The sequence below is a fragment of the Cynoglossus semilaevis genome, chromosome 14 (genome assembly GCF_000523025.1).
Source record: "Cynoglossus semilaevis isolate Cse_v1.0 chromosome 14, Cse_v1.0, whole genome shotgun sequence".
Classification (NCBI taxonomy): domain Eukaryota; kingdom Metazoa; phylum Chordata; class Actinopteri; order Pleuronectiformes; family Cynoglossidae; genus Cynoglossus; species Cynoglossus semilaevis.
The window spans coordinates 15,078,962-15,096,493 of NC_024320.1; the positions used below are offsets into that span (position 1 = coordinate 15,078,962).

At 39.3% G+C, this 17,532-nt stretch overlaps 2 protein-coding genes and 1 long non-coding RNA gene across 5 annotated transcripts; all 3 read right to left on the reverse strand.

The window, feature by feature from the left end:
• Window positions 1-1,926: 1,926 nt before the first annotated feature.
• LOC112488045 (uncharacterized) lies at window positions 1,927-3,893 on the reverse strand. The gene is made up of 4 exons (XR_003051726.1): window positions 3,804-3,893; window positions 3,448-3,516; window positions 3,005-3,127; window positions 1,927-2,897 (listed from the first exon to the last, which is right to left on the reverse strand). It is a non-coding gene; the product is annotated as an uncharacterized LOC112488045 (long non-coding RNA).
• A 4,245-nt stretch (window positions 3,894-8,138) lies between these two features.
• On the reverse strand, window positions 8,139-12,571 carry donson (DNA replication fork stabilization factor DONSON). The gene is made up of 12 exons (XM_008325273.3): window positions 11,982-12,571; window positions 11,673-11,747; window positions 11,385-11,585; window positions 11,120-11,298; window positions 10,947-11,022; window positions 10,757-10,859; window positions 10,285-10,384; window positions 10,037-10,186; window positions 9,724-9,922; window positions 9,577-9,646; window positions 9,229-9,359; window positions 8,139-8,712 (listed from the first exon to the last, which is right to left on the reverse strand). The coding sequence occupies exons 1-12, from the start codon at window positions 12,417-12,419 to the stop codon at window positions 8,572-8,574; spliced, it is 1,863 nt and encodes a 620-aa protein (XP_008323495.1). The 5' UTR covers window positions 12,420-12,571; the 3' UTR covers window positions 8,139-8,571.
• Window positions 12,572-12,900: 329 nt separating this feature from the next.
• LOC103389729 (uncharacterized protein C19orf44) lies at window positions 12,901-17,085 on the reverse strand. 3 transcript variants are annotated; one of them, XM_008325278.3, is made up of 11 exons: window positions 16,627-17,085; window positions 16,088-16,249; window positions 15,855-15,994; window positions 15,298-15,733; window positions 14,882-15,200; window positions 14,614-14,684; window positions 14,566-14,568; window positions 13,668-14,148; window positions 13,507-13,587; window positions 13,245-13,411; window positions 12,901-13,164 (listed from the first exon to the last, which is right to left on the reverse strand). In XM_008325278.3, the coding sequence occupies exons 1-11, from the start codon at window positions 16,750-16,752 to the stop codon at window positions 13,123-13,125; spliced, it is 2,028 nt and encodes a 675-aa protein (XP_008323500.1). In that variant the 5' UTR covers window positions 16,753-17,085; the 3' UTR covers window positions 12,901-13,122. The 3 variants fall into 3 exon arrangements, with proteins under 3 accessions (XP_008323500.1, XP_016894323.1, XP_008323498.1); XM_017038834.2 differs by having other exon boundaries at window positions 15,298-15,757; XM_008325276.3 differs by lacking the exon at window positions 14,566-14,568 and having other exon boundaries at window positions 15,298-15,757.
• Window positions 17,086-17,532: the final 447 nt, after the last annotated feature.

Sequence of the window (17,532 nt, forward strand, 5' to 3'; positions counted from 1 at the left end):
GAATTATTTTACAAACGATTTACGTAGTGTTGAACTGATAATTTGTCTCCTGTGATGGTAAAGTTAATGTTTTCACTCATGTTGCTGGGGTAACTGTAATGTTTCATTGTTTTGCACATTTTTGTTTGTGTACGTTTCCCTCTTCGCAGCTTGAGTCTTGGTGAAATCCCACTTTTCACCATTGGGGGTCCCTGTGGTGAACATGTGGACATCATGTTTGTTATTTCCGCCTCACACTCATGCAGTGGTGATGGAAGGGGAGCCCCACTGAATGGAGTAAACCTTGTTAAATAGTGGAGAAGTTGGTAATCCTCCAGGTCTTCTAGTGTGTTTTACTGTTTCTCTCCAGATGTTAGTTCTCATGTGAGATCAGTGTTACTGGGGTTCAAGGTAAAACAATGGCTTCAGGTTTTTATTTATTAGAGCAGATAAATTGTTTCGAGCTGTTCTTTTCTCTCTAAAATATCATCAATGTTGCAGTGTAAAAACTGCTTCATCTAAAATACATTTAAGTTTTTTTTTCTTTTTCGGTTTTTTTTTTTTATGGCAGTGGCATCAAACACAGCATCACAGTCCAGAGAAGAAGCTCCTCCAGCAGTTCCCTCCATCTGCTCCCGGTCGAATCCCTGGACAGATGGGAAATGTTTTCCCTCCAGCTCTGCCCCGGGGTCTTCCTCACAGCGGACGTGCTCTGAGTACCAGCCCTTAACCACCGTAACAGTTTGGATAATCTGCACCACTTACAGCCTTGTTGACAGATGACAGTGTGGATGTCCCAGGTTGAGATGACAGAAATGTTAAATTACAATCCAGTTTTCTGAACATTTAAAAAAAAAAAAGTTTAATCTATGCTGATTTTTTTAAGCACACGCAATTTACTGGTCAATTTAACTGGTATAAAATTAATGTTTTACCGGTTGTTGTCTAATCTAGAATTTCTTTACCGATCCCTTTAGGAAGTTCGTTGGCATTCCAAACAAACCCTGTTAAAAAATGTTGTGTTTCAAGATTTAACAATAATGGAATAGCAGCAAAACTAATTAGACACACGTGTTCAGCTGCCTTTAAATTCGTTAAAAAAAGTTAAAACCCAACCCACTATGTGACTGGTTCATTAATACCAGTTTATCACAGATTTTCTACTGGGATATTCTTCTCATATGTTTCCATGGTGTAAGAGCGCATTAAACCCTGTTGATAAACCCAACCTTCTTGGGGCTGCACTTGGAAAGCTTTTTGTCATTGCCTAAAGCTCAATACATGCTGACTGGACAAATGATGAACATTTCTGCCCAGAGCTGGCCATCACTGGTTGTCAATGAGGAGTGGCCAGGCCAGAAAGCTGGTTTTCTGCATGGTGATTAGAAGAAAAACCTACTTGTTTATAGTGTTGACAGCACATGCACTGAATGCACAGGAGAATTGTACTGAAACATTTTCAAGACCAGAAACTGAGAATTTTAGACTAACAGTGATGCAGAGATGTCAACCAGCTGTGAGATGAGGCTTTGGAAATATTTTTTAACAAATGATACATTAAGTTAATGGTCATGGAGAACAATGTTTTGTAAAGGGGTTCAAATGTAAATACATTTGTTTTATAGTAGCATAAACTATTCCTCAAGCCCGTTTGACTTCCATACTGACCACAGCCATGTCAGTGTGTAGCCTTTAAACAGAGCCAAACTCAGCTGTTGGCTAACTCCTGGGAGTGGAGGGAGGGGCAGGCCTTCAGGAAGACGAACACATTTGTCTCTATTTCCGCTGATCTTTGCTCAAGACAGAGAAATGTATCACATTTGCATATGTTCTGCATGGAAAAGATAATCCTTCATTACACTGCAGGTGAGATAATTTGGCTACAATAATTGATCAGCCTTTGCCGTGTGTCATTCCAATTCATCATAAAGAAGGAAGGCACCGAAATGTCACTCAATTCGTTATTTGTTTTATTAATATTGACCCGCATCCCTCCCCCCACCGCACACCTCCACTTCATCCACCACCTCCCATGCACACACACCCACACACACAGTGATGCGGAAGTTGCCCTTGCTCCACGTTGCTCTACTGCCATCTAGTGATAGTGGAGAGTATCTTTCTCAAAGGACTTAAATCTGGTTGACAAATTCTCAAAACAATCCAATTTCTTCAGGTAGAAGGAAGATTATTTTTTCAAAGCTGACATTCAAAGGAACTTTTCTTTGGTTTATTAAACCAAAAAGAATTGTGGGGGGAGGGGTCATGCAAGCAACATTCTGAGGTTTGTGTTAATATTGTAGTAACCTGGTAGTCAAGACAAAATGCCAAACTGTGTCAAGTGTCTAAAGCAGGCATGGCCAACCTGCGGCTCAGGAGCCACATACGGATCTTTGTCCAGTTTCATGCGGCTCTTATGTTCATGTTGAATTTTAGGTTTGTGATTTTTTTATGCTATGCCAATCTCATGACAATGGGTGTTGACACATATTACTTAGGGAAAACCCAATTCGTACAGATAAAAAGATGTACGCATGACGTGTGGCTCTTAGCCTCTTGACTGGTTGGCCACCCCTGGTCTGAAGTCTGAAGACAACAATGGCTGGAAATCCCTGTTATAAAACTGGACCTTCACAAAAAGTGAACATTTGCACCAAGTAAAGGTAAATTCTAGTGACAATGGTTTATATATTTAAAAAGAAAATAAAAAAGAGAGACAGACACCAGTCTACATTTTTTTTAACAATAAGAAAAAAATACAGGGCATATAAGCAAAGATTATAAAAAAAATTTCCAAAGAATTTGCGATAAAGACGTCTAGTTGCAGAGGTCTGTGCTGCAGCATGTAGCAAAGGCACCTGGCGTTTGCACGTAGCCTTGACACACAGCCATGTTCATGCAGGAACGAAAGTTAGCGGCTGAAATAATGAATCAAATTTTGGTCATTTTTATAGCACACAGACTAAAAAAATACAAATTGCTTATTATTATTTTACTGCTATATTTTTAAATATTTCTTACGTACACAATGCTCCTGTCAGGATGACAGCTGCACAGCCGTCAACTCCTCTTGAACAGGTCTGATTGGAGGTGGGAGTGCAGAGAGAGCTCCCCTTTCCAAAACAGTAGTTACACACTAAGGGCTCGCCTGCAGAGGCAGAAATGATGAAAATCTGCACAAACAATTAGGATGTGAATTGCTAAAAGTAACTTGATGTACTTGAGGTACAAAGAGCAGGGAGTCCTGGGTTAAATTCCCAAAGGAACCACATATCCATACACTGTAAGGTTTCCCATTGTGGGATGAAGAGACTTATTATTATTATTATCATTATTATTATTCCTGTTGTTATTATTTATATTATTATATTTGGGAGGGATCACACTGTACAGATGCAAAATAAAGAGGATGTATCTGCAAAAACTCTTTTATAAAATATTTGTCATATTTTAAAAGAATAAACTTACCCTGATGCAGCAGAGCCAGCACGAGGAGGACACTGACACACAAAGTAGATCTCATTTTCAGTCTTCAATCTAAACACAAAGAATTACAAAAAAAAATAATAATAATAATTTGGTGGATGCATTTGTTGACTCAGACTAAAAAATGAAATAATATCTCTTTAAGATGCCAAACTTTAAGTTTAATATGGAAACGCGAGGAAGTACAATCCTAAAGTACAACTTTTGAGGAAAAAGTTACTTGACGTAAGCACAAAAGGTGAGTGCCATACGGTAGACTTTCCGCGTGAACACATTTCAAAACAGTTTACTATAAAACGTAGCATTAAACTCATAAGTACATAGATGAGACGTCTTACCTTTTTTTGGAAGCTCCGTCGGTCTACTCTAAGTTTCTTTCAAAAAATCTGGAGCTGCTCTCTTCTTTTCATGCTTTCTCTACGCTATGATTGGTCGACGCTGACAGGAAGTACAACCTCCTATTCAACGAATTACGCGACGTTTTTGTTTTGTTTTTTATAATAATAATAATAATAATAATAATAATAATAATAATAATAATAATAATTTATAATAGCCAATGTTCAGTCCTAGAATCAAGTAAGTTGGTTAATTCATTTTAGCTTTTTTTTTTTACTTTGAACATTTTTCACTCTTTGCTAACTTGTAGCTGTCTTTTGGCTATTTTGAAATGTCACCAATTTTATTTACTTTTCTGGCTAAGATTTAGTTTTTCTTTTTTCTGCAATTTTGGAAATTATCTGTCTGAGGGGTTATTGTTCTCCAGTTTTAGTAGTCTTTGGCCATCTTGCAAGCTAACGTTCAGCTATTTAAAATGTCAACTTTTTTCTGGAGTAAATAGCCCCCTCCTCCCCAAATTATCTTGGATATTTGTCTTGCAGCTACCTGGTACCTCATTTTCATGCATTTCTTTTTTTCAAACTATTTTGTGAAATAGCGAGGCAATTGTTGAAATTTCAATGGCTTCTTCCCGGTGGATCATGAAGGGTAATCAGACATGGGACATGCAAATCTGCAATAATAATACACTGACCTCTTTCAATTGCACACAAACGCACGATACATACTTTAGATGCAAAACCTTTTCAAATAAATGTTGTTGAGGAAGGAAAGACGTTCCTGTTTTTTTCAGTTCTACTTCCTTTTTTTTCCCTTCAGCTCCAGTTCTTCAGCGGTGTCACACAACAGGTTTACAGAAGTTACGCAATTTAAACTGTTGAAGTTGCAGAAGACATTTTCACAGCCACAATTAAATGAAATACCTGCTGATTCTTGTATCAACAGTATAATGTAACAGAGAGCGAGTGAAACCTACTGTATTGCAATAAAAAAACTAAATCTGTTGCTTTGTTTCATAAGTTTAATTATGGGTAATTTGGTGATGGTTAAATATGGAAATCCCTCATGTGGAAGTTCCCAACCATTGGAAACCATTCCATCCAGAAAACTGAAGCCTGAACTCTTGTTTACAGAGTGACAGGCAGCAACTTATCCAGGCATTGCAACATCAGAGAGTTTCCAGCAGTAAATCTAAGGCTGCGATGCTGTTCTCATTATGTTATTCTGGAGAATGTTAGTATAAATCAAGAGCTTCATGGGTTTATTAAAGTATAGAAAATTTGTAATTAGGATTTGGATGTGATTCACATTCTTGTGTAACAACGACATTACAGATTGAGAAATGGACAATGTTTCTAACCATTTCCAATAGTTTTTTTTTTTTATTTCTTAAACCATTGTTTTGAAAGGCTGGCCTCACAAACACTACACTGTGACTATTGGACTGTTTATTTACTGTTTATTTAAGCTAAAACAAAAAAGGTTAAAAGTCAGAGTAAAGGGAATGGAAAATAGGACATTGACATCTTGATGTCAATAAGCCTACTCAGTTTACAGTGGGTTGGAAGTAGACAAAAAAGAGACTGTAATGTTTAAAGTTACCATTAGATTTCCTTTTTTTCACCAAACATCTGTCTTCATTTGTAAATTGAAAGTGGAAGTAGTGCTTTTCAGTTTAATTAACACCTTGTTTGTTGCAGAAGGAGACAGTGTTTTCAAAAGCTCTGCTCACTTTCTGTTCTGCTATTTTTATCTTTATTTTATCATGTGAATTCTTAGTTTTATTGATTTATTGTCTAGTGTTAGTTTAAAGACATTCTGTTTAATAAAGGAATACCTACACATTACCATCTATATAACTGCAGTACCTGTATGTTTATAAAACCCCAACCTTTTTAAGTTTATAAATGTGAATACTCACACACGTGTTGGTTTGATTTGTTTTGGACAATATTACTTTTGATGTCTCCATAGTCTTTATTGAAAATGCTTTTATGTTGTTAATATCTTCCTGTAGAAGAAATTCTTCAGTGACAGCTCTGAAGCAAATCAGAGAAATCGCAGATAGAGTTGTTGGTCTTCAAATAAAATTTCAGAACAGAAAGATAGTGTTATGATTAAGGAGTACAGACATTAATTAAATTATAATGTGATGATTCAAAAAGACAGTGTTTTGGATTAACATAGTGAATATTAGAAAACTCAGTTGCATAGATCCGTCGAGCAGCAGGTGGCGTTTGTCTTCCGTAATCTCTTGAAGGCGTTGCACTTCCATGAAGTCATGCAGCCACGCACTGAGACTCCTGAAATTATTCAAATAAAAAGTTGAGCGTGAAAACAAAGTCTGACATCATCACTGTTACACAAACAGAGTCCAAAATTATTCAGATGTTAGTTACATTTATTTTATGTGTCTGCTGAGGAAAACACTGACCTGTGTGTGAACGGTTTAAAGATTATAATGTAAAGATAGTGGCACAAAGAAAAACAAACTCACGTATATATGGGGTAGGGATCTGGTAAGCACCGCAGACATTTGAAAGTGTAGAACAGGTCTGAGTGGTGGTGGCAGTACAGAGGCCTTTCTGTCTCGATTTACAGTAGTTACACGTCAGAGCCTCGCCTGCAGGGAGAGAAACCACACAACGCAAACAGTATTTGGAGAAGTAAACAGTAATATTTATTTAGAAACATTCCTTTGTTTTTATCATAATAGTTTGGGATTTATGCTCCATCCATCCATCCATCCATTTTCATCCGCTTATCCGTTACCGGGACGCGGGGTCAGCAGTCTCCACCCAAATCACATTGCACCGTACCAACCCCCCCAAACCTTCCTGCGGGTGGTGAGTCCACTGGAAGGTACCAACTGCCCTAACTGGGATTCGAACTTGCCCAGAATTACAATGGGGGTTCCACACCAATGACAGAGACATTGCCTCTGGGCCAAAGCGCCACAAAATTTATGCTGAGTGAGAAAATATAATAAAATTGTTTTTTTTCAACATATTAGCTGAATGTAAACTTATATGTAGCTGTTATAAATGCATTTTTCCCCTTCACATACATTTGCTTGCACTTGGCCAACTCTTGATAATACAGTTTAAATCTAGTTTGACAAAACGAGGCAAAATAAAAACAAATGAATCTATTCACCAGCATTTTGATTCATTAAAAGAAGAAAAAAAACACACCTTGATACAGTAATGCCAGCACCAGGACGACAAAGACAAAGGCAGCACCTTTCATTTTCTTTCTAGAATTGAGAAACAGAAGAGTTGCCTTTAATTGTATTATTTCTTGTAGTGAAAACAACAGTTTTTTTGTAATACAAACTACTGAACCATTGAAACTACTGTTTCAAGGGTACATTTTAGCAGAAAGGGTAACAAATAAAGCATTTTTATACAGAGAGAATTCGTTACCTTCAGTGTTCTTGTCTGCCTTTAACTTTTCCTCTTCTATTTGTTTTCATGTATCTCACCCTGCTCTGTGATTGGTCACGAATGAACAAAGTATACATTTATTTTTATAAAACTGTGCTGCAGGAGTCATGAGCTTATTTTGCCATCAGGACATAGTTTCGACATGTACTTTCCTGCAGTGAAGTAAGACTAGAGTTTCCTCATGACTGACTCATCACAGGGTGTGTCACTGATCACGTTTTGTTGTATGGCTTTAAGTTCAGTTTTTCCTGAAAAGTCTTTCTCTTAAGCTGATAAAAGTTTCCTTCTGAATGGAGTATTTAACAAATGTTACTTAAATCCAAGCAATATAGTTTTACAACACAATGCGTTGTCCTTTAAAATCAAATATTTAAAAATTTAGCCAAAACAAGATTTGTCAAATTTGTCAACAGATCTCTAAAAAAACCCAACACAGAAACAAAGTCTGATTAATTCAATTCAATAAATCAAAAAGCTAAAAAAATTAAAAACAGATAAGTATTTGAAAATAAGTTGAAAATAATTAAGAATTACAAAAATAACTGCTTTATTTTAACCACTTTGAAAGCCAAGCTTAACTGAGAAAAAGTTAGCTGGAACGTAAAAGTCTTCAAAAAAAAAAAAAAAAGAAAAGTCTTTAGCGGCAAAAGCTGTTTTCCTTTCAATGCCAGAAAAAGCTTGTGGCTGCTACTTTCTTACCAATAACTAATTATGGTGACATTATTTACATAAATGTCTCTGCCGGCTCTCTACAGATGACTGATGATGGATACAATAGAGCTCTAAAATTCAAGCCTGGAAATAAACAACAAAAAATTGTTTCATTATAAAATACAAAAGCAAAGCTGGTCATACCAAGAACAAATAAAGACAAAAGTGATAGAGCTGTTTATCTTGACATGAAGTTTTAATGGTCAACACACAATAACAAAGCACACACTATCTAATTGTAAACACCTATGTCTCAGTAAGGTTTAGAACCAGGCAGAAAACACTGAACTTTGTAATTAAAATCCAAGATGTGTCACTTTGGAAAGTACCTGAGTTACAGTTATTGTGCAAGAGTTACTTAAACATTTACTGTGTGCTTTCATAAGGACTGTTTTTCTCAGGACTAGATTGGGCAGTTTAAATACATCAGTTAATTCAGAGTACTTAAAATCTATTTACAAAAAGTCTTTGTCTACATTAAAGTCTTTTAGGATCAATTATATAAAAACCAAATCAATCACTTAAAAAGACAATGTCTAGGGCGTGTACATATATATACACACCCGCATGTATGTGTGAGTGTTCCATGCGTGTGTAGCTCAGACTCCTTTCAGTTCTTCCACGTGTAGCTGTAGTTGTTCATGCTGATGTGCGTCAGTGCGCTCTTGCCCAGGCTGGAGGGCTGCTGCAGTTGTTGGAGAGAAGCAGGGTGGAGACCACAGCTGGACAGATCCACCGTGCTATCGGTACTCTAAACACACAACATACAAAAAAAAAAAAAATCAGTACAGTGAGTGACGCTAACAGCAGGATTCTTAGGACGGTTAGAGCGAGTTTCTATGCCTAACTTTGTGGCAACAGTACACCTCACGGGGCTTTAGACAACCTAAGCATCAGCTGACCATTGAACTGATTTTGTATCTTCTGCTTTTGTCTTGTCATTTGTGAACTCCACTTCATTGAGTATGCACCAGCTGAATGTCACATAAAGGAGTTTAATCACTGTTGGCTTAGCAAAGAATATCAACACTCTCTTTCTCTCTACATATAAATGCACACATACACACTACTGCTAGTCGCATGATCAAACATGAGCACTTAACAAAATCCACAAGATGACTATAAAAACAAAGAAAGAGTGGTGTGTGAAATATCTATAAGAGGGTATAAATAAAAAAAGTACAATCTACAGTCACATCTGCTTATGTTTACTGAAACTCAACTGCATTTTGTTTCTTTAATTATAACATGTTTACATCTTTCTCACCTCTGACTTGGAGGAGTGAGAGTTCATGACAGCGGTAGGTGCGTGGGTATAAAGTGTAGCTGAGAAGTTTCCTTTCTGCGTAGGCCGAAGGAGCGTGGTAATGGTATGGAGGGAGGACGGGAGGATCGGTCCTTCAAGAAAAAAAAAAAAAACACAACACGATCAAAGTGAAATATAACTAAAAAATAACTTCATCCGGGTTTTTAAGAGGTTTTAGTGCCGCATAAATTATAAACATGTAATCCAAGAGCTGTGAGGTGTAAGGACAACTTCATATTTGTGTTAATAAGTGCGCTAAATAAGTGCATTTGTTTAAGTGGAGTCAAATGTTTAGCTTCTTCAGCATACCTGTGATTTCTAGACTGCTGATGTTCTGGTAGGTGGAACCGACCTGGCTCTTCACATTCACGCTGCGGGCCTGAAAAGACACACAGTTAAAGGTAAAGACGCGGCTGCAGTTGTGTGTGTGCTTTTCTCTCACTCTGTGCTGTGTACCTTTAGCGTGTGCATCGTCGCCCCTTTGAAAGCATTAGGGGCCAGCAGCGTTGGTGGTAGCCCGGCCTGTGACCCGGCTGCAGCCACCAGACTCTTGCAGTTGATGAGGAAGTTGATGAGGGCGAACGTGTGAGGTCCCTCTACACAGACCACAGACTCAGGTTTGTGGTCCAGGGACACTGTGTGTCCCTCTTTACGACTGGTAATACGGTCAGGGACTTTTTTGGGGGATTTTTTTTGTGGTTCTACAACATCACACAGGAAGAGCACTGATGATGCCCATCAGATAAATCTGAGTTCCGGACAAGGATACAGTTGTACGGTGATGCCGTCTTGCTTCTTGATCTTGTCCTGGATGCCCATCTCCTTTAGCCAGGAGAAGCTGCTGTCCTCATCAGCGTAGCCATCATTCTCCACTGAGCCCCCTGTCTGAACGTCTTCAGCTTCAGTCAGCTCAGAACAACTACAATTAAAAGATTAATGAAGAAGAATTTTACCACTTGTGAAAACACACCAGAAAACACTGATTTGACTTTAAGCATCTTAAAGAAATACACCCACTCTTGCGATTTGAGCTCCTCTTCTCCCTGGTGTTCTGTCAGATTTGGTTGGCTCTTACTTCTCCTCCTTTCCTCCACTAGAGGGAGACTAAACTCTATCCCTGAACAATGAAGCAATATGAGTATTTAAGAAATGGATGGTGCACAATATTCTTTTGTATGAAGTGAGTTGTTGGGTGAAGCCATTTTAATCAACAATTTAAAGTGATTTAATGTTTAATAACCTGATAAAGGTTGATATGCTCTTAAATGCCTGGCCTAATAATTATCATAAAAATACATGCTAGTTTGAATAACCTAAAATTTATAAACCTAAAAACCTAAAATTTAACTGTGAATTGTTTGTGTATAATTAGTGTCCATTGATAATATGCAGTAAGATTATGAGATTAATATTTTTAGCCATGATAAACTAAAAAAACTGACACAGGACTTGAATTTTGTTTTTAGTAAATAGAATGAAGTCAGTTCACCTTCAGCCTTCATTGCTTCCCTGAAGCCTCGGGTTGTAGGAGAAATCAGTGCCGTGATGACATTGGAACCACTGAGACCAGCTGCCCTGAACAACACTGTAAACTGGTGTCACAGAAAAAGATTTAAGTTGTCTAACACTGAATTTGGAAGAAAATAATTCCTACCCCTCCAAGCCCCCCAAACAGTTACCTGGTAAGAGCAAAGGTAGAAGTAGGGACATAGTCTAGCCTTCAGGAGACTGTAGAGAGACGAGAGACTGACCGACCTGTGCAGAACATAAAAAGAGAAGAAGCCATGACCTCAAGTAACCAAAAACAATATATATATATATGACTGACTTTTGCCACTGGCCTTTGCCTCACCATTCACTCATTAGACTCTGCTGCAATGTCACATCATGTGCCCAGGGGGTGCACTTCCCTGTGAAGTTCTTCTCTGCGTTGATCCGAGGAAACAGACGGATCCAGGGCAGGGACGGATTCTGCCAGTAGACCAGACTCTGCTGGAACGCACTGCGGAGCTCAGAGCAGGACCTGGGATCCTGCAGGAGCAGAGAGACAGAGGAGCTACACTTAGAAACATAGAAAAAAAAAACTTCTTAAGGTCATTGTGGTACCAAAGGTTCACCTGCAGATTGGGAGGCAGAGAGCTAAACCGAGCTCTACAGTGCTGACTGATTCCCACAGCTTCCTCCTGTGCTTTAGGCTGTTCGGCCCAAGAAAGGGAGAGAGGGGAGGTGAAGAGGAGGCGCGTCCTCAGGCTCCAATCTGCAGGATACTCCGTGCACATCGGGGGTGCAATGGAGGCAGGAGTAATGGCCTGGGGGCTCTATGAATAGGACAGGTTGATCAGGGAGGGCATGATGTAAACAGATGTGTATAAATGAGACAAGAGATGGGGTAATAATAATCCAACCTTCAACAGTGGACTCTGAACGGCCTCCTCTTCTTCTTCAAACAGAGAATCATCTTCAGAGAAATCCAGGCTCTTCTATAACCCAGGGAGAGGGTGGCAGGTTTATGTGAAAATAGAAAAATAGTTTACACTTCCAACAAATGCTCAACTTATTCTCATGCAACAGCAGAAACACAGCAGTAAACTGTCGGGCCAAGACAGATGCAGCTGCTGCAGCATGTGTCATAGAAGTAACTAGAATGTCTGCTGTGCTGCGTTAGAAACGTTAGACTGGTATAACTACGTTAATATCTTGTATTTACAACCAACCTTGGTGGAAATGTGTCGCTGCTCCTGTTTCTCCGCTTTAGTCAAACTGGCAGTGAAAGATAGAACTGCGGGACTCTGCGTCCTTGTTGACGCGTCTTCGCCTTCTTTGTGTTCCGAATGTGGGGACAAAACTTCGGCCTTGCCATCGTCTTCATTGTATATTACAAACTTCTTTTTCGGACTGTACGTGTTTTCAATGTTTGCAAACGGGTTTCTGCGTTTTGTCCCTCCTCCGGAGCGGTTCTGGGCGTTAAAGAGCGGCCCCGGGGAGAACGGCCGAACGCAGGCCGGCGACGAGTCTCCTTCCCTAGGACTGCTTGTTGATTCCCGGCCGCTTGAGCCGAAGATACCGGCGTCGCTTCGAGCTCTTTTGCTCCTCATGCGCATAGTTTCTGCGGGTCGCTTGAAGCTGGGAGAATAGCCTGCTTGTTGGGACATCTTAGGAAAAGAAAAAGCCGCCCTAATATGCCAAAAATTAAAGAGTAATTTTAAAAAAGCACCCAAAACAGTTGTTGCCGTAGCGCCTTCCGCTCAAACGAATTTGGCGCTCAACGTCATGACGTGAAGTGACTGCTCGCGAGGCGTTTAAAAACCTGGGAAATTAAGGCACTCACAATATTGTCTACATAAATACTTGTCTTGATGCTTCGTTTTAGTTTGTTAGTAATTGAAACGCGACATTTTGTGAAATATAAACAAAATATTCTTATAAAATTAACTTGTAAAATGACATCCATCACGCACATAATGCTGTGTTAATCAACAGCAGAAAGTCTGTGCGACACTCTCTAGATACATTTTTTATTTTATATTAAGCAATATCTATCTAACTGAAATCTTTTTCTTATAATTTAAAATAATTAATTTATTCTTAATATAAACACATGCACACACAGATTAAATTAGAGAATTAAACAAATAGGACAAAAATATTTTAATTTGTATTTAAAAACAGTAAAAAAAAAGCATACAAAATAAATGTGTATAAATATAACCAATCATTTGGGCATAAAAATTCCAAAGGCACATTCCTGGTTTGTGCTGTCTCTGGTTGCGGTCTTGGCACATTGAGGTTTGGTCATTTGGTTCCACTGTGGTCAGTGATAACAAAAAGTGGCCTCTCATTTCCTGTGGAACACCTTTAATCCACCATCAGCCTGGAAGCTCTCTGCTTTCGGATGAACTGTGATAAGTGGGAAAAAAAATAGTGAACATAAGAACTTTATTTGTGAATGATGCGTGTGCAGTATTGTAGATATTCACCTCTTTTGTGTCCTCCAACGTTGTGTATCTGTAGTTTGGTGGTTCCAGACTCTGCACACGGCTGGAGTGAAGGCGTCGGGCACTTTCAATAAAGCGTCTAGTCATGGCAAGATGCTGTTTCAGGACTTCGTTGAGTGCAAATGCAGCTGGACTGAAGGTGCTGAGAGCTGAGGAAGGTCAAACATCACAAAATATTTTTAAAATTATACCTTGCAGCAATGATAACTACAGAGAGAGTACAGCACTGAGACTTCACTCTTACCTTCCACTCTGTCTGCACTGAGAGTATAAGCAGCCAGAGGGCTGTAGGTCATGGCTGGTGGAGGATCAAATATAGTTGTTCCTGCAGAGATAAAGAGCCAGACATTAGTAGCAGATTTCAGTAGCTAAATGTACTTAAGTAACTTAGTATACAATTCTGACCATTTGACCACGCATAGCGTGTGCCATCAAGCTGTGTTTGAACTGCAGCCTCTTTCACATTTTTTCTGTCTTTTGGAGCAGACCTCCTCTTTTGCTGACCAAAAACCTGGCCACTGTGTGACATAGAGGATCTGGAGTCCCGGCTTTTCCTGAAAGACTCTGATGTTCGACTCTGCTCTGAAATCTGTGAGGTTGCATCTGTGAAACAGCTGGAATAATCATATTCCACGCTCTCGCTGCGAGGGTCTGATTTCCAGGCTTCCTTTCCAGCTCCCGACATCACCTCCTCTTCATCTTCAAGCAAACTCTCTGAAACCTCTCTGGCACTGTTAACCGTCTCGGTCTTGATCTCACTCTGAGCATCACTTTTGCTTTTTAGCGACTCATCTTCATTCTTCTCCTCTTCATCTCCGAGTCTAAGCAGAGGTTGATCTTTTCTTAGAGATGCAGGATCAGAAAAACTGGGCTTGACTTCTCTCTGCTAAAACAGGAAGATGTGGGTTTATCAGCTAAGGGTCAGTGTGGCTCAATAGTCACTATGTCAATTGCCATCAGGAAATCTATCATGTGGACATACTTTAGTGATAAACAATGAAAAAAGTCACTGATCAATTCAGCACTTTCCAAACAAATACAGTACTTCTCATCTTTACAAAATTGAGGTGAATACATTACAAGATTGTTGACGTTTTAAACTGTCAACTCATATACTGACAGGGTTATTTTAACAGGTTAATAAATGATGGATGGAAAAGTTTTACCATTTTATAACATCTAATGGATCAAATATATAATATCCAGTGCTATTAATTGCTAAAAATTACAATGATTACTTAAAACACTAATTTAATTGCTGAAATTTGACACATTAACAAATTACACTTCTGTGGTTCCACACCTTCTCTCTCTGTGTTTCCTCAGTGAAGGCATTTCTGTGGTTCCACACCTCTCTCTGTGTTTCCTCAGTGAAGGCAGCAGGGATAAGGTCGTCTATTGTCATCACATTCATCTTAAAGTCTGCAACAAGATCATGAGAAAACATTTTCATCTCAGAACAACATGCTTGTTCCTCACATAGTTTTTATGTGAAATTTATATTAAGAAAAGATAAAGCCAAACAACATCAGACATCAGTTAACTATCACTAAAATATAAAACTAGTACTAAAACTGATAATGCAAGTACAGACACTCTGTCTTTTTTTTTCTTCTAACCTGGAGAAGAAACAGAGCTCCTGTCGCTATGTGGATCTTCAACAGGAAAAAGCTCCTCCAAAGAGAGCACCTCGTTTCTGCCTGATGATGATGATAAGCGGGAACACGGGGTACTATCTGCTCTTTCTATATAGTTTGGTCGTGATGGAGATACAGGGGGGGGAGAAGGGGAAGGAGAGAGAGCAGTGGGGCTGAAATGGGCCTGAACGTTCCCAGTGAATCGATAGGGGGATCCACGGGATGTGGAAGAAGTCGGAGAGCGAGGTGGTGCTGCATTAGAAGGTGGTGAAGGGGCCGGAGGTGGTCTGGTCTTCAATTCCTGCAAAACACAATATCATCCATGTTCTGATTGATTACCAGGTTTCTTTTAATAATATTTGGGTTATTTTAACAGGTATTAGTGTGTTGAAAGTAACCTTAGCCATAGTTCTCACAGAAGACAATCTTCCTGGACCAATCAGACTTTCATCTCCTGAATCCACACATTCTCCAAGCAGTTTCCTCATGTCCTCTTCATCACTCTCCAAACACACACCGCTTACTACCTTTGGTGGCTTCTTCTCCAACATGGCTGAAGTAACTACATCAGCAGTTTTTGGTTGCCCAGTACCAAATGATGAGCCTGGAGGAGAACCCACAGCAACAACGTTTGCCACAGCTGTCCTGTTCTTTAGAAACCGCTTCCCTTTCTGACCCTCATCACTGCTGGACAGTGCTGAGACTGGCCTTTCTTCAACTTTTGGTGGTGATGGTATGGTCACGATTTCTGATGTAGCTTGTTTCTGGGTCTGCTGACGACTGTGAATGCGGCTTTCAATCTGAGCTAGCCTACTGATAACTGCAGTCTGAGAGCTGTGACGAGACGAGGGCACATTGCTGTGGAGATGAGATCACAGATTTCTATTTGTGGGGATTTTAAATAAATGAAATATTCTATCCCTTCTTTTTTCTCGTTATTATTGCTGTGCAATACCTTGGATCTTCTGGATGTGTTTGGCCTTTACTAAAGGTGGCCCCACGGCTGTAGCTTGAAGATGGTGGAACCTTTTTCAAAAACCTGCTCCTTCCTCCTAAGCCTTCTTTTCCTTCTTGAGAACTTTGAGGTCTGGAGCCCTGACAAGAGGAAAAAAATAGCCATCCAAAATGACCAAATACATCACAAACGGTTGCTCTTAAATTGTGATGTGGTGACCCTGAGGTGCGTACCTTTGCAGGAAAATCTGCGGTTCTCTGAACCCCTCCAGGAAAAGTGACATCAACTCTACTTCTGGGACTCAGACTGACTGAGGACAGGTCACTTAAATCTGAGAGTAGGGTTTGAGCATTTGGAGGAGCAGATCTGACCTTAGTAGAACCACCCTTAAATCTCTACAGAAAACAAACAAACAAAAAACAAAACAAAAACAAAAGCAACATAATCAGCAAAAAGGTTCATACTACTACAAGATCAATCCCATTCTAATGGTCAAGAGGATAAAAATATGGGGTGGAAGTCCTGACTGTCTTTTGTAGGTCATCAAATTATGGTGATATTAGCATGCCTGAAAAGATTGTCCAATCACTGCGTCAATTTCGTTGGTATTGGGGTAATGGGTTTACAGGAACATCAATCACAGGTCGATTCGGGGTGTATGTATGCCAGGTTTTTTGTATTCTTATTGACTAAACGATTGCGGGTCCAAGGGACATAACAACGCTACATACTTTGTTTTTAGTGATTTTATAAAATAACTGCAGAGACTTACTGTAAGTTCCGGTGCGATGGCCACAGACCTACGAGTTGGTTCTGTGGCTCCTGTGCTGCTCTTCTTAGCAGACAGCACAGCTTCAGCTCGGTCGAGGGCCGAACTCCGACCACCTCGTTTCCACATTCTAAAAAGAACAGCGTCGCTACAGTTTTGTAAATCTTCACGAAGCTTTCAATGAGCTGTTTATAAACAGCAGCCAATATATTTCTATTTTCTCGGTGGCATCGTAGCCTATGTTGCTAGCTGCTAAGCTAAAAACATGTAAGGCTGCTATTACCCAACAGAGCTAATATTATCAAATCCACCATACGATTTTTTCATTTTATTTAGTAGTTTTATGAAACCAAATTAATATTTGCATTATAAAATCAAATGTTGCGGATACTCAGTAGCCACATTAGCGTCAGTCGTTGCCAGGGCAAGCTCCTGAGTCTTCTTCTGCGTCTATAGTTTCAACCCTGGCTGGCAACCAGTGTTAAACGCGCATTATCGCCTCCAATCGTTAAAGAAGGAGTACTACAACACCCTAATTTAGAATTAAAAATTTAATTGATATAAATGTGTAGTTTGTCATTGTATGTTGTGTTGTTTTTTTTAATTCGTTTGTAATATTTATGTTCATGAGCATTCCGTAAGTATTGTAGTTTATTTCCCTGTATATACCACCTACAGTATCGTTTGGGAAAACCAGCAGTTAATATTCTAAGACGGTCTACTTAACCTGTGACAGTCTGCGATAAGGAACAGTTGGAAGACATGACAAGATCGCAGGTACGTTATTTCTGTCATTTTGTCCACGTTCTACATTCTCTGTGTGTAAATGTTTGTATTAGTCAAATCATCAGTGGCTAAAACTGCCGTTCGTGTATTCATAACGAAATAGAAATCGATGGTTGCAAAAGG

What these genes read in the sequence shown, in the direction of transcription:
- donson (XM_008325273.3), bottom strand. Translation starts at nt 12,419, where the DNA reads ATGTCCCAACAAGCAGGCTATTCTCCCAGCTTCAAGCGACCCGCAGAA. An exon ending in CTCTGCCTCCCAATCTGCAG is followed by an intron (nt 11,299 to 11,384) that starts GTGAACCTTTGG and finishes CTGCTCCTGCAG; the next exon opens with GATCCCAGGTCCTGCTCTGA. An exon ending in TCTACCTTTGCTCTTACCAG is followed by an intron (nt 10,860 to 10,946) that starts GTAACTGTTTGG and finishes CTGTGACACCAG; the next exon opens with TTTACAGTGTTGTTCAGGGC.
- LOC103389729 (XM_017038834.2), bottom strand. Translation starts at nt 16,752, where the DNA reads ATGTGGAAACGAGGTGGTCGGAGTTCGGCCCTCGACCGAGCTGAAGCT. An exon ending in CCGCAGATTTTCCTGCAAAG is followed by an intron (nt 15,995 to 16,087) that starts GTACGCACCTCA and finishes TCCTCTTGTCAG; the next exon opens with GGCTCCAGACCTCAAAGTTC. An exon ending in CAGTGCAGACAGAGTGGAAG is followed by an intron (nt 13,412 to 13,506) that starts GTAAGAGTGAAG and finishes GACCTTCCTCAG; the next exon opens with CTCTCAGCACCTTCAGTCCA.